The 13,306-nt window shown below is 51.6% G+C and overlaps 1 protein-coding gene across 1 annotated transcript in view; it reads left to right on the plus strand.

Annotated features, from left to right (window-relative positions):
* The window catches only part of Fhad1 (forkhead associated phosphopeptide binding domain 1), a 111,415-nt gene that overhangs the window by 81,504 nt on the left and 16,605 nt on the right, over positions 1–13,306 (plus strand). The window contains exons 21-26 of the mRNA XM_041652248.1: positions 1,877–1,961; positions 3,853–3,959; positions 5,773–5,932; positions 6,240–6,357; positions 11,828–11,957; positions 12,520–12,647. Of these exons, the coding sequence (XP_041508182.1) occupies positions 1,877–1,961; positions 3,853–3,959; positions 5,773–5,932; positions 6,240–6,357; positions 11,828–11,957; positions 12,520–12,647 (728 nt within the window). The remainder of the gene's footprint in view (positions 1–1,876; positions 1,962–3,852; positions 3,960–5,772; positions 5,933–6,239; positions 6,358–11,827; positions 11,958–12,519; positions 12,648–13,306) is intronic.

A 13,306-nucleotide genomic window follows, 5' to 3' on the forward strand; every position in this document is an offset into this window, starting at 1 on the left:
TCTGTCGGCCCCTTTTGCTCCCCATCGCACGTGATGCTAAACGCCCTCCAAGGCCTAACAGAACCAAAGTAATGGCAATGAGTTAGGACATTCTTTATGTTAGCCCAGTGAACCGGTGAGGCACACAGCAGCAGGCAGAGCTATTAATGGAGTCGTCTTTTGCACATGAGGACATCAATCCAGGCCCTCTCTGTGCCACTGGCCACTGTGACCCTACTAAAAGCTCTCCTGGGCAGCTATGACCGGCCTCCTACAAAATAAACCCAAAGAAGCTAAAAACAGCAGTTGGAGTGACGCCACTCTCTCACCCTAAATGACCTAGGCCACTCGTGACAGACACTAAGCCCTGGGTGGAAAGTTCTGGAAGCCGAAGCCTAAGGCCCTAGGTCTCTCAGCATCAGCACTGTTGGTGTTTGGCACTGGATGAGCTTTGCTTGGGGGCAGGGCGCCTGCTTTAGCTACATCCCTGACCTCCATGACTAGCTTCATTCCTCCCTCCCCCCTCACGGCCAAGTGTCTCCAGACATCGCCAGAGTTCCCCCAGAGGTGAGCTAGCCTACAGTGTGAGACACGGAGCTCGGGTTTACCTCACACACCTGCTATTTGCACATCTACGATGCCCCAGCTTCCTTTAGGCACTGGAGATCCATGATAGACAAGCCAACCGCTATCCCTGTGAGTAACCAAGTTAGGGCCCTGACAGTGACCTGGGGTAAGCAGAGCCCCACAATAAGGGCACAGAACAGGCTTTGTCCCCTAGCCCAGAATTCAGGTAAGAGGGAGGATACACCACGGGACCTAGGGGTGACAGCATCTTTGTCATGTCTGCCCTTAGATAAGTGTCTGGCATAAACCGGCATTATATACATGTTTGTTGAATGAATAAACAATTGAGTAAGAATTGAAAAGCAGAGGACTAAGCGGACTAAGGAGTAAGCAGGGAAGATGGGAAGCCAAAAAACACGAATTCTTTTAGGATTTTTGTCTGGAAAGAGAAAAGGGTAGGTGGTATGACCCACCAATAAGGCTGTACCTCTTGAACCTTGGCTGGACCACTGCCATCAGTTTCCTCATTCTCATATGGCTTCCTTGTCTGTAAATGTCACTGGCGACTCCTGCCTCACCCAGTCAGGAAGAGCTCATAGCCGTATTAGCCCATTTCGTACTGCTGACAGCCCAGTCCCACAAGTGGACAAGTAAGAAACGAAGTCTAATTGGAGGTTAGGTTCAAGGTGGGCTGTCTACTTCTGGTGATGTCCTTGCCAGCAGAGTTGTGAGAAAGCCCAGGGTGTCACCTGTCAAGAGGCAGTTTGGGGTGTACAAAGTTGTTGGTGGAGCCCTGGCGGCACATGCAGAAAACCCTAGGTTCAATCTGTCACCGCATAAATGGGATCTAGTGGTGTATGCCTGTAATCTCAGCACTGGGGACGTACAGGCAGGAGGATCAGAAGTTTTGAGTTATCCTCAGCTACATAGTGAGTTTCAGGCCAGCCTGGGCTACATGAGACTCTTTTTTTAAAAATAGGGGAAGGTAGAAAAGAATGAGAGACAAGGAGTCTGAATGTGTCTGGTCTCTGTCCCCCTGGTGTCCCGAGCTCCACCATGATGGTCTCTCCTAAGCTACACCTCTAACACCACAGTGAGATCCGGCCTCCACCTTCCTAAACCTCACAGTGGGGATTAAATGTCAACATGTCATCTCAGAGGACACAAGCCTGACCTCATACACTGAGACAGCCTCGGCCTGTTGGGCCATCCATACAGGAAGTCTCAGGGTAAATTGTGAGAGACACAAGTGTGTTCACAGGAGAGGGGAAAGGGAAAGTCCACTGCGTACGGACGGACGTGGTGATGTTGACCTAACCCTCTGATGCAGCTCATAAAAAGAAGGTATCCAAAGAGCCCGCAGCAGGACCTGTGCCGGACAGCAGTGCCAAAGAAATAGCGTGCGACCATCTGATGTGAGTACCGAGGGGGGTCTCGAGGCATTGGTGCAGGAGGAACATGGCCAGATCTGTGTTCTCAGAGTCACTTAGATTTCTCAGTTCCTGTGGCAAGTGCGGACAATGTGGTGGGGAGATCCAGGCAGCTGTCCCTGCTCAGATCACAAGTCCACCCTTGGTGGCCTTGCAGTCCCGGGGAAGTCGGGCTACTTCCCTGAGCGGCTGCATTTGTAGGAGGGCCATCCCTGCAACTTGGTGACTGGGAGCAGGTGCTGTGATTTGCTTTCTATCCTGAACGCCCCCCTACACACACACACACACACACACGCACACGCACACGCACACACACACACACACCTCTGGGAAGAATCTCCTTCTTAAGATCCCTGCTAACAGTGGAGACTGCTTACAGGGGAATGTTCTGGAAAGGGTTGTGAGATGTCTCCACAGGTAAGGGCACTCACTGCCAAGGCCGACAACCTCAGTGTGATCCCCAGAACCCATCAGGTGGAAACAGTCTCACAAGCTGATCTCTGACCTCCACAGGTGCAGCATGGCACACACACACACACACAAAATAAATAAATAGAACATAAGGAGGGGAAAGGGTTGCACTAAATGACCCTACTAATGAGCTCGCCTCTCCAACCCTAACGGCCAAGGAGTCCAGGGAGCCTCAAGGAACTGACAATTTTTGAAAAAACGAAATCTATCCGTGTCCAGGTGTGGTGGCACACACCTGTGATCCCGGCACTCGGGAGTGTGCACAGGAGGCCACCCTGAACTACGTAATGACTCAAAAAACACAGGGCTCGGAATGTAGCTCAGTGACAGAGTACTTAGCTTACATGTGTGAGGCCCTGGGTTGGATCTAGTCCTGCTAAAAATTAAACAAGCGAGGAGTAGAATAGTCCAGAAGGCTCCTGCAGAGCAATATGTAAACAAAGAGGCACTGAATCTTTGCTCCAAGAAAGACGGAAAGACAGAGGCACCCGTGTGTGTGTGTGTGTGTGTGTGTGTGTGTGTGTGCGCGCGCGCACGCGCGCACATGCTTGTGTGTGGGTAAATATGTATATGTGTGTATACATGTATATACATATATATATATTTACATATATATATTTTTAACATGGGTGCCCCTGTCTGTCTCTCTCTCTCTCTCTCTCACACACACACACACACACACACACCTACACACACACACGTGTGTGTGAGAGAAGAGCCCAGGCCCTCAAAACCTCTGAGCTTGCTAGAGAGTGACAAGTGACAGGCCTCGATCCGGCCTTCTAGTGTACCACACCCAGCTCCCCCGTACTCCCTCAAAAGCACAACCCAGCTTCCTTTTACTTCCACCCCTTTTGCAGGCCTACTTGCTGCGGTCCCTAACGAGGGCCTGTCCTGTGGAACAGCCCTCCAGTGAGAACAGCAACTCTCGTGGTGTCAACCGCACCATGTATCCTCTTACCATTCTGGCATCTCCTTCCTTGCCCCATCCCCAGTGCCCAGGAGCCCAGCATGCCAGTGAACAAACAGAAAGCCCTCATTGTCTCCCCCTCTTCTCCCCATTCTCATGGAAGTCCTGAACACCGCCCCCATGGTCTTCCACCCTCTTTCCACAAAACCAACTGGCCTGTCAATCAGTGTTGACAGGTCCCATGCAGGACCCCACAGTGGACCTCCACCCAGCCCAACCTGACCCTTGGTTCTTTCTCAAAGTATGTTAAGTGCATCAAGATGGTGTTCTTTTTACGTATTTAAAGGCTGCCTGTCCCCTGGCTGGGCTGGGGTCCTAAGGTCCATCCCTGGGCATTTTGAACCTTTTCTCTGGGTTCTCCTTTCCAGACGCCATCGGGAGTCGCCAGGGACGTGAACGCAGCTGACTCTTATTGTTGTTGTTGTTTAATTGCAGAGATGACTTACTGACTGCTCAGAAGGAAATCCTGTCTCAGCAGGAGATCATCATGAGGCTGAGGACAGATCTCACTGAAGCCCATGGCCGCATGTCAGATCTGAGAGGTAGGTATGAGTTCCTGGGTCACCCGACACCCTGACCCTCTCAGGAAGGAAGTGAAGGCAAAGTTAGCAGCCTTGGTCTCAAAGCCTCTCCTGGACCTCCTTTCCTGCGTGCCTGCAGCCCCTGTCACCCGGGAAACCACACACACTCGGTGGACCTTGAGCGTCAATATTGTCTTTAACTGTGAAGCATTCTTAACCCCTGGGAGGGCAGTAGTGAGGGTCCCCTGCCCCGCCCTGCCCCACACTGGGACTGGGCCCTTTGCAGGAGCCTGGGTGCAATATGAAGGGACCTTACAAGCCTTCTATTCATCATGCAAAAAGATCACACACCTCCTTCCTCATAGGCCACCAATCCAAGGTAGGTGTTGTAGAAATCCATTCTACCAATAGTTTTAGCATGCCGGCTTTAAAGGGTGGCTTCTTGTCTTCAGGTGTGATCTCTTACAGACAAAAAGCCACGCCCTAAAGCCAACACCCCAAAGCTATTGGTGGAATGAATTTCCACAACAGGTAAGGGAGAGAAAGCCAGGTGTCTCACACCCTCCTGCATGGACACACAGCCTGGCTCAGTCCCTCCCACTCCTTACGTTTCTCCTTCCTTCCTCTTGCTTCTCAGGGCCTCCTTCTCCTCCCCATCCCCAGCCTCTGGCAGGACAAAAAGTCCAGGCAGATAGGAGTCAAGAGGTAGCAAAACTAGATTCCAGGAGCGGAAGGTGGGAAAAGAGAGAGAAGAAGGGATGGAGGGAGAGAGGAGAGTAGACTGTCTCTCCCATCACCAGCCTCTGGCATCCCCCAACCGTCAGGCCTATTTGCTCCCTGAGACCATTCCCATGGCTTTCCAATAGGAAGGAGAGTAATAACACAAGATACAGTGAGTCAGAACCCAAGTCCAGAACCTGATCACCATTAGGTCCTCAACTTTAAACAAGACTCTCTCTCTCTAAGGCTCAGTGTCTGAACCTGTGAAATGAGGGTGCCACCAGTAACCTACCATGGAAGATTTAAGGCCATGCAAAAGTTTTAGTGTGGGTTCTCCCAGCAGCGGACCCTAAGACTGGAACTCCACTACATAACCCCAGTAAATGCCAGCAGTGAAACAGAGCGTGAGCCAGAGGAAAAGAAAATGAAGTGCAGCAGCCTGTCCATCAGGGGGGCACCGAGGTACCCGGAACTAATTCAGCCAGAGAGAGCTAGGAGCAGGGACAGCTGTCTGTGCCAGCTGCGGATGGAACACTGTTGTACCTGGCAGGCACGTAGCCCAGAAGATTCCAGGGGCCGAGAAGACCCCTGGGCAAAAAGATACAGAGGCAGCTGGGTGTGTGGATCCTCCAGGAGGCTCCATGTTCAAGTCCCAGCTCTAAATGACAGTGAGGTTGGTGTCACATGCCTGTGACCCCAGCACTGAGGAGGTGGAGTTGGGAAGATTAAAAGTTTAAGGTCATTGTTGACTATATAAAGAGCTGGAGACCAGCCTGGGATAGATAAGACCCTGTCTGAAAACAAAAGAATAAATAAAAAGCCTCAGAAGTAGGTAGCTGAACACTGGCCAGAATGCCCTAAAAGATCAGGGGGACATGGTCAGGGCCCTCACAGCGGCTGCCGGTGTAATACTAGAGTGAGGCAAAAGCAGGGGGCTTCCTGCGCCACCCAACATCCCATGCTGAGGCTCTGGCAGAGCTCCTAGGCGGCACCCGAGCCCCCAAGAACCCTGGGGCAGATCTGCCTCACGGATCCATCCCATAGGGCTGTCAGATAGGCCAGGACAGAGATCAGAGGTGGAAAATGGCTCACCACTCCACATCTGTCATCACAGGGGAGCTAAGTGAGAAGCAGAAGATGGAGCTGGAGCGACACGTGGCCCTGGTGCAGCAGCAGAACAACGAGCTGAGCATGCTCAAAGTGAAGGTGGCGCAGACAAGCGGCCTGGTGGAGAAGAAAGACAGGGAACTGAAGGTCCTCAGGGAGGCGCTCAGGTGTGGGAAGGGCCCCTGTGGCATGACCACCCCAAGGCGCCTGGCACAGAGAGAGGGCTCGGCAGACTGTGGTAGAATCGGATGGGTGAAGGAGTGGTGGTGTTTCGTTGCTTCAGAGACCCATTAACTAAAACAGGGCTGTGCTGTGTGCTGGACCGGGTGTTCTCCCGGGCGGCAGGGCTCAGCTTAAATGCAGGAAGTCTGAAAGAATTCAGTCACCTATGAAAATAGCTTTTACCTCCAGATCACGGAGGGATGCAAAGGTCCCCGAGTTTTCTGACACCCGCGATGTCCCTCTCTACCCCAGGGCTTCCCACAGACCCCTCCTGAGCACGGAGCAGAAGCCGAGGAATCCAACCCCCAAGTGTGACATCTCCCTGCAGATAGAACCAGTGCACCAGGATACATTCTCCAGTCTCCAAGAGGTCAGTGTCTGGAGCTGGGGCTTCAGGCAGGACTGGGTTGGCGACAACCAAAGGCCCAAGGGTTAATGGCTCCTAAAAGTAGTGCTCATTCACATGGAATGGCAAAGTCAGACAGAGTGCTGCCCCATGGTCACAGTCTCCATGGTTACACTATCAACAACGGAGACAGGGCCAGCAGCTCTCTCTTCTGAAGCCGCCAGGTCTTCCTACAATCTCGAACTGTAGTAGTGGTTGAGTAGTGGTCGGCTATCCGCCTTGGAGCAAGTTGGGCCTGGGCTTGAATGCCAACCCCTCCATGCATAGAAAGTCTGTGCCCGTGGGGAAATCTCAGCACCCCAGTTCTCACCTTTGAGAATAAGCGTCCCACTTCAAAGGGTGGTTGGAATACGTTTTATTTGTGCACACCCACAAACACATCTGGTAGAAAAATTTCTGTTAATTCTTCAATTTGTTCCTCTCGCTCATGTGTGTGTGTGTGCGCGTGTGATATGCACATGCAGATACCGAAGGAGGACACTAGCTGTAAGCTATCTGGCCCAAACTGTCTTATCACCCTGAGATAGGGTCCCTTGCCGGGGTGTGTACCATTTTATTTTTCCTGCAGGGCTGGTAAGCAAACCATGGTGTTCTCCTATTTCCGTAACCCCCCCCCCACCGTCCCCATCAGCTTTGGGGTTACAAGTGCATGCAGCCATGCTTAGCTCTTTAAATGGGTGCTGGGTACCTGAACTCAGTTCCCCAATGCTTCCCAGTAAGCCATCTCCCCTGCTCGCAGACATTGTTTGATGGCCTCTCCTCAGCCAAGTCTGTAAAAGTCTGCATCGTTTGTTTAAGTGGCTGCTTGGAATTCCATTTTGTGTCAGTTTTTTTCCACTCAGTCCCCGGATGATGGAGAGTTCAGCTGTGTCTCCCTCAAGCTGGTGCTGTAGTTAGAATAAGTTGCCCCTATGTAGAACTCACGCCTGGCTGTGAACCTGCTGGGGCCAAGGGGCTTCCTCAACTGTGTGGCACAGAACCAAATGACCTTCCCAGAGAACCGTGCAGTATGTGACCCGCATACAGCCCCCACACACATTCCATGACAGTCCCTTGATAAGGTCTCCCTCTGTGACTGCCCAGGAGTCCCAGATGCTCATCCAATGGGAAGCATGTCTAAGTGAGAACAGCCTCCATCAGATGGTCCCCGAAGCTGATGCTCACACTCTGCCCCACGCCTGGTGCCGTCGCATTCTCCATCGTTCCTAGTGGGCTGACTGTGGGGCGCAGTGGTTCCTCGAGGCTTCCGATTCCTAGAGTCCAGTCCAGAACAACCTTTTCTTTCCACTTTGAGAAACCAGAGAATGAGTCATCTGCCAAAGAAACAAGGCCAAATATGTCAACAAAGACATTTCCCCTGCCAGACAGCAGCGAGCCCAGGCTTCAGGCAGTCAGGATGAAAGCGTTTGAGGTCCAGCCAGCTGTCCCTGGCACTGAGTGCCCTTCAGAGCACTTTAATAGAAAGGGGCTCCGGTTGCTCAGGGCAACCAGGAGGAGAAGTGCAATGGCCCAGGTGGCTGGAAACTCAGCTGGGCGGCAGAAAATATCCATCACTCCCATCGGAATCCTGAGCCCTAGAAGCAGGTTCTGACCCACGGCTACTACTGAGCACTTGCCGTAAATCAGGCCTTGTGCTAGACAGGAAAAGGTTCACAGGTGCCCTACACATAATCACCCCCCCGACACACACACACACACGCCCCACATGTGTTCCGTGAGGAGACCTGTTGAATGGTGACTTTTAGTGTCTGTCTTCAAGCTGAGGTTAATGGGAGAGGGAGGATGCAAGATCAAAGGCAAAAAAGCATCCCTTCTTGGAACAGGGGTCCTCGCCCAGGCTACTTCCTGTTTCCGAAGCCAGAGAGGGTCAGAGGGCTCAAGAGTTGTGTGAGAAAAAATCCGTGTCCTCTCTCAGTAAGAGAGTTCCCAGAGGAGCCTGAGGAGAGGTCATATGGTGATGGTGCTTCCTCTCCCAGCGCGTGGAAGCCTAGGGGAGTCTGGCCTGGCTGCTGAGCCTTTCCTTCGGCCCCAATGCAGCATCTCCCGCTTCTGTCCAGAAGGAGGGAGCCTACAGGTGACTCATTCCAGGGGAAATAGATACCCTCAGGCAGATAATTGAGACCCATGCAGAACCAAGCCCTGAGGTGGTACAGCTTTGGAGCAATACACCAGACCAGTTAGGTCCCCTCACCCACCCGGCAGTCCCAGCACTATCAGAAGCTGGGGAAGGTGGCTCACTCCTTCCAGACTGTGCCCACTGTCAGCGCATGCTCAGGCCAGGGAGGACCATGGTCTCCATGAGAGGGAGGCGTGCTTTGCCCTCCTGGAGCCTGTGTGTGGGAAGGGAGGAAACAGCAAGAAAGTAGCAAACCATCCTAGGGATGGGGGCGGGACAAGCAGCTTAAGGAGCCCTTAGGGCAGGACTTGAGACAGTACTAGTTAGTTCCCTCTCGAAATGATAAAGACTCCGACCAAAAACAGCTTAGGGAGGAAAGGGCTCATTATCTTCCAGCTTACAGTTCATTGCGGGAGGAAGTCAGGGCACACACTCAAGGCAGGACCCTGGGGGCTGGGAGTGAAGCTGAGGCCATGGAGGAGTGCTGTTTACTGGCTTGCTTTTCCTGGCTCGCTCACCCTGCTTTCTTTAATTTTTTATTTATTTATTTTTATTTTATGGACATTGGTGTTTTGCCTGCAGGTTATGTCCGTATGAGTGCATCAAATCCCCCTGAAACAGGAGTTGCAGACAGCTGGGAGCTGCCATGTGGGTGCTGGGAATTAAACTCAGGTCCTCTGGAAGAGCAGCTGGTGCTCTTAACTGCTGAGCCATCTCTCCAGCCCATCCCCCTGCTTTCTTATACAGCCCGCGACCACCTGCCCAGGGGTAGCGCTACCCACAATGGACTGAGTCCTCCCACATCAATCTGCCCAATCTGATAGAGACATTTTCTCAACTGAAGTTCCCTCTTCCCAGTGAGGCCCGGTGACAAAAACAAAACAAAACAAAAACCCTGACCAGAACAATAAATGCGAGCATCATAAGAAACAGGTTCTCTCAGAGCTGGTGGTGAGAGGCCCCCACAGGGGGAAATTTAGAGCAGAGCCAAAAGGAAGAAACAGTGTGAGTGTCAGAAATGTCAAGGGGAGGGGAGCCCCTTAAAGGAGGCTGTGGGCCTTGAAACCCCCCTACACACACACACACACACACACACACACACACACACACACACACACGGAGACAATGTAACTAGCAGGGAGCCTGGGACTCATCATCCTCTTGGCCTTAAGGAAGCAACGAGAGTCAGCAGAGGAAGAGCAAATGCTTCTCTTTCCCTGGCCTCTGCTCTGTCTGTGGGTGTCTCTCGCTGATGCTAGGGTGTGTGCAATGCTGAACCGTGCATCATTCGTCTGGTGCACAGAGTTCAGATCCATGGGAGGGCTCATCTTTGATGGAGGTGCCTGGAATAGCATCTAGCACAGGGGAAGGGGAGGGAGGGCAATGAATATGAATGAGAATCTGGGTAGCTGGTGATGGATTGATAGACACATGCGTATACATCTACAAACAGAGACAGGGCTGGGTGTGTAGCTCAGTTGGTAGGGTGCTTGTGGGGCACACAAAGCCTTGTGCTCACCCCTTAGTACCACACAAACTGAGCACAGCGGCACAGGCCTGAAATCCCAGCACTCAGGAGGCGGAGATAAGAGGGTCAGGAGTTCAAGGTCATACATAGAACCATGTACATATGTATGCATATGGCTACATAGACAGTTTGAGGGCAACCTGGGCTATGTGAGATCCTGTCTCAAAGGAAAATTTAAAAAGGAAAAACCCTTTTTAAAAAAAAAGGAATAGAGACAGAGATGCCTAGCTATATAAAATTTTCATAATTTCAGTTCACCTCATGCTATATGTTTGTCTTCGGTATCTATCTCTGTAATCTAAAATGAACCAAAAGTTGCTATTTTAAAAATAGTTATAAAAAAGAGATCGTTGTTTTTTTTCCCTTTCTTGCCAGTTTGGCTGAGGCCTCCCCCTAGCAACTGTCAAACAACAGAAATCCGCTCTCAGCACCCCATCCCAGCCCCCCCCCACTTAATTATCTGCTTATCAATTGTCCATGCCCACTATGTCTTCCCTATGTACTCCCCCTCACACTGTCTGTCCCCTCATCCTGGGGTACAAAACCCAGGACAGCGGAGACCTGCTAGTGCCACTCACTGACGGAGCCGCAGAGCCTGGCGCGAGCCTAGCAGCCTGAGGTGTGCATGGAGTGAAGGAATGATCCACTGGAGAACAGAGTCAGGGTCTCGGGTAACCCAGCCTGGCCTCGAACTCACTCTGTAGCCAGGAAGGACTACTGGGATCACGGGCGAGTGTCGCTTCACCCAGTCTATACAGTGCTGGGGATGGAGCTCTGGGTTTTGTGTACGTTCAATAAGCACTCTGCCTTACTGGGGTGCTCAGCCTCGGAGCATGACCTTCAATGACCTTCCTTGACTGTGCCCTGAGGAAGCCTCAGTCTAGTCTCTACCGGTCCCATGGGACCCACGTGAGGCCAGCAGCTACCATACTGCGTGAGGCAGGCATGGAACGTTCTGTTGTTATAGAACGTTCTGTTGTACCTGCCACAGGATCTAGAGATCCTGGAGTCTCAGAGACAGGTCTCTCCAGACCAGCCAAGTCCAGGCTGTCCAGTACCCCCAAGCAGACAGGAGAAAACCATCCTTGTTACACACACACACACACACATACACACACACCACACACACAATTTTAAAAGTATTAAAAATAATTCTCTTTAAAAAGTTACTATTCGGGCGCACGCCTTTAATCCCAGCACTCAGAGAGGCAGAGGCAGGTGGATCTCTGTAAGTTTGAGGCCAGCCTGGTCTACATAGTAAGTTCAAGGACAGCCAGAGATACACAAAGAAACCCTGTCTCAGGAGGGGGGGAAGTTACTATTCAGAACAAGATCATATTTTTAACAAACAGAGACGCAAAGCTGGATGAGGTGACACACATCTTTAATCCCAGCATTCAGGAGGCTGGTAGAGCTCTGAGCTCAAGGCTAGCCTGGTCGACTTTGTAAGTTCCAGGATAGCCAGTGCTATGTAGAGAGACTCTGTCTCAAAATTAAAAAAAAAAAGCCACAGGCATGAAAGCATTAGAAGAAGAAATAAGGGCTGCAGAGACGGAGTTTGGGGGGTTTTTATTCATAGTACCACTAATCAGGAAGAGGAGTCAGAAACCCTCCTACACGGGACTTGATATTTGCGATGAAAAATGTAAATCCCTTCCCTGCCGAAGCTCTCGTGGCATTTTCCAGAAGTGCTGAGTGGCAGGGTTCCCACTGAACAGGAATTGTTCACGTCCCCGGGAATCTGAGGGAAATACCTTATGGAGCTGCTGTCTGTACCACCCTGTCTCCAGGAGCAGATCTTCAGTGACCTGGGGGCCAAGTGCAAAGGGTCTCGACACGAGGAAGTCATCCAGCGGCAGAGAAAGGCCTTGTCGGAACTCCGGATACGAATCAAAGAACTGGAGAAGGCCAACTCCTCCAGTAAGTTCTCTGCTCCTTAGTCCCAGCTTGGGGGCCCCCAGAGCCTGGATTACACTAACAGTGATGGGCCAGGCCCCGCCTCAGAGTCAAGTGCAGGCCCTGATGTTAAATAAATAGGACACGAAAAGCTCACTGTCGTCCTCCTCCTTATTTCACTGTGGCCTGGTGGGAACTTTGTCATAGTCTAAAGCTACCTGAATTTGAGCCCCGGGGTGCCTCTTAGATGCCTCATTCAGAAAGGCTGGCATTGGCTCCGACTGGGCAGCTGGTGGCCAAGCAAGGCACTGAGCACCGGGTGTCCCAGTACAAATCCCATCCTCATCTCTGCACCTGAAAGGCCTTAGGTGACGTTCACCTCTGCAGTGACAGCTTGGGGGCCAAAGCCTCATACTCAGTGTGTGGCCTTGGGCAAATCATTTAATTTCTCTAGGCCTTGGTTTCCTCATCTGCCAGAGAGGTGGCGAGGATTAAAAACAGTCGTGTGGTGAGTTGTCCCGTAAGCCATAGCTACAGCGATGCTATGCAATGATGTCTTCCTGAGTCTAAATCATTTCTTTTGTAGATCATAAGGACCATGCGAATGAATCGTTCCTAGAACTAAAGACTCTGAGAATGGAAAAAAATGTACAGAAAATACTATTAGACGCAAAGCCTGATTTGACAACTCTCTCAAGAATAGAGATCCGATCGGTAACCAAAAATCGTTTATCTCTGCAGTGACTGACACGAGAGGGTGGGCATTAGGGCTGATGTGAGCTGAGCTGCAAGCCAGTGTGTTGGAGGTTCAGGGCCAGGGCCTCCCTGATAAGCAGGTGTCTGTCTGCATACACCCGCCAGTGAGTCTCTGGATAGTGGCACTGACAGTGGCCTCCATCTGCACGGTACAGTCTGTCACAGCTTTGACTCTGAGTCACACTGGTCACTGAAGCACAAAGGACTCCTCCTTTTCCCATGAGATGTGACATCCTGCGGAAAATGTCCAACAGGCTGATTCAGGAGACTATGCCGTGAGTTTGTCAAAGTCTGCTGTTCCCTGGAACCCAAAGGCATGAACACATACAAGCAGAAGGACACTGGGATGGGAGAGCCAGAGAGTCCTGTGATGGGGTCCAGCCTGCATGCTGTGTGTCCCCCAGCAAGGCTTTGACGAAACCCTGAAAGGAGAGCCAGGTGCAGCAACACACACCTGTAGTCCCGGGACTCACGCGTCCAGACAGGAATATCAGGGGTACAGGTCACGCTTGATGACATGCTAAATTTTAGGTCTACCAAGGCTACTTATGACCATCTCAACAACAACAAAAATCAAGGTAACTCTACAGATGCTTTGGCCAGAGCCTGACTCAGAA

This window comes from Microtus oregoni, unplaced genomic scaffold (assembly GCF_018167655.1).
Source record: "Microtus oregoni isolate MIOR12 unplaced genomic scaffold, Mior012 000005F_ref0000423, whole genome shotgun sequence".
Classification (NCBI taxonomy): domain Eukaryota; kingdom Metazoa; phylum Chordata; class Mammalia; order Rodentia; family Cricetidae; genus Microtus; species Microtus oregoni.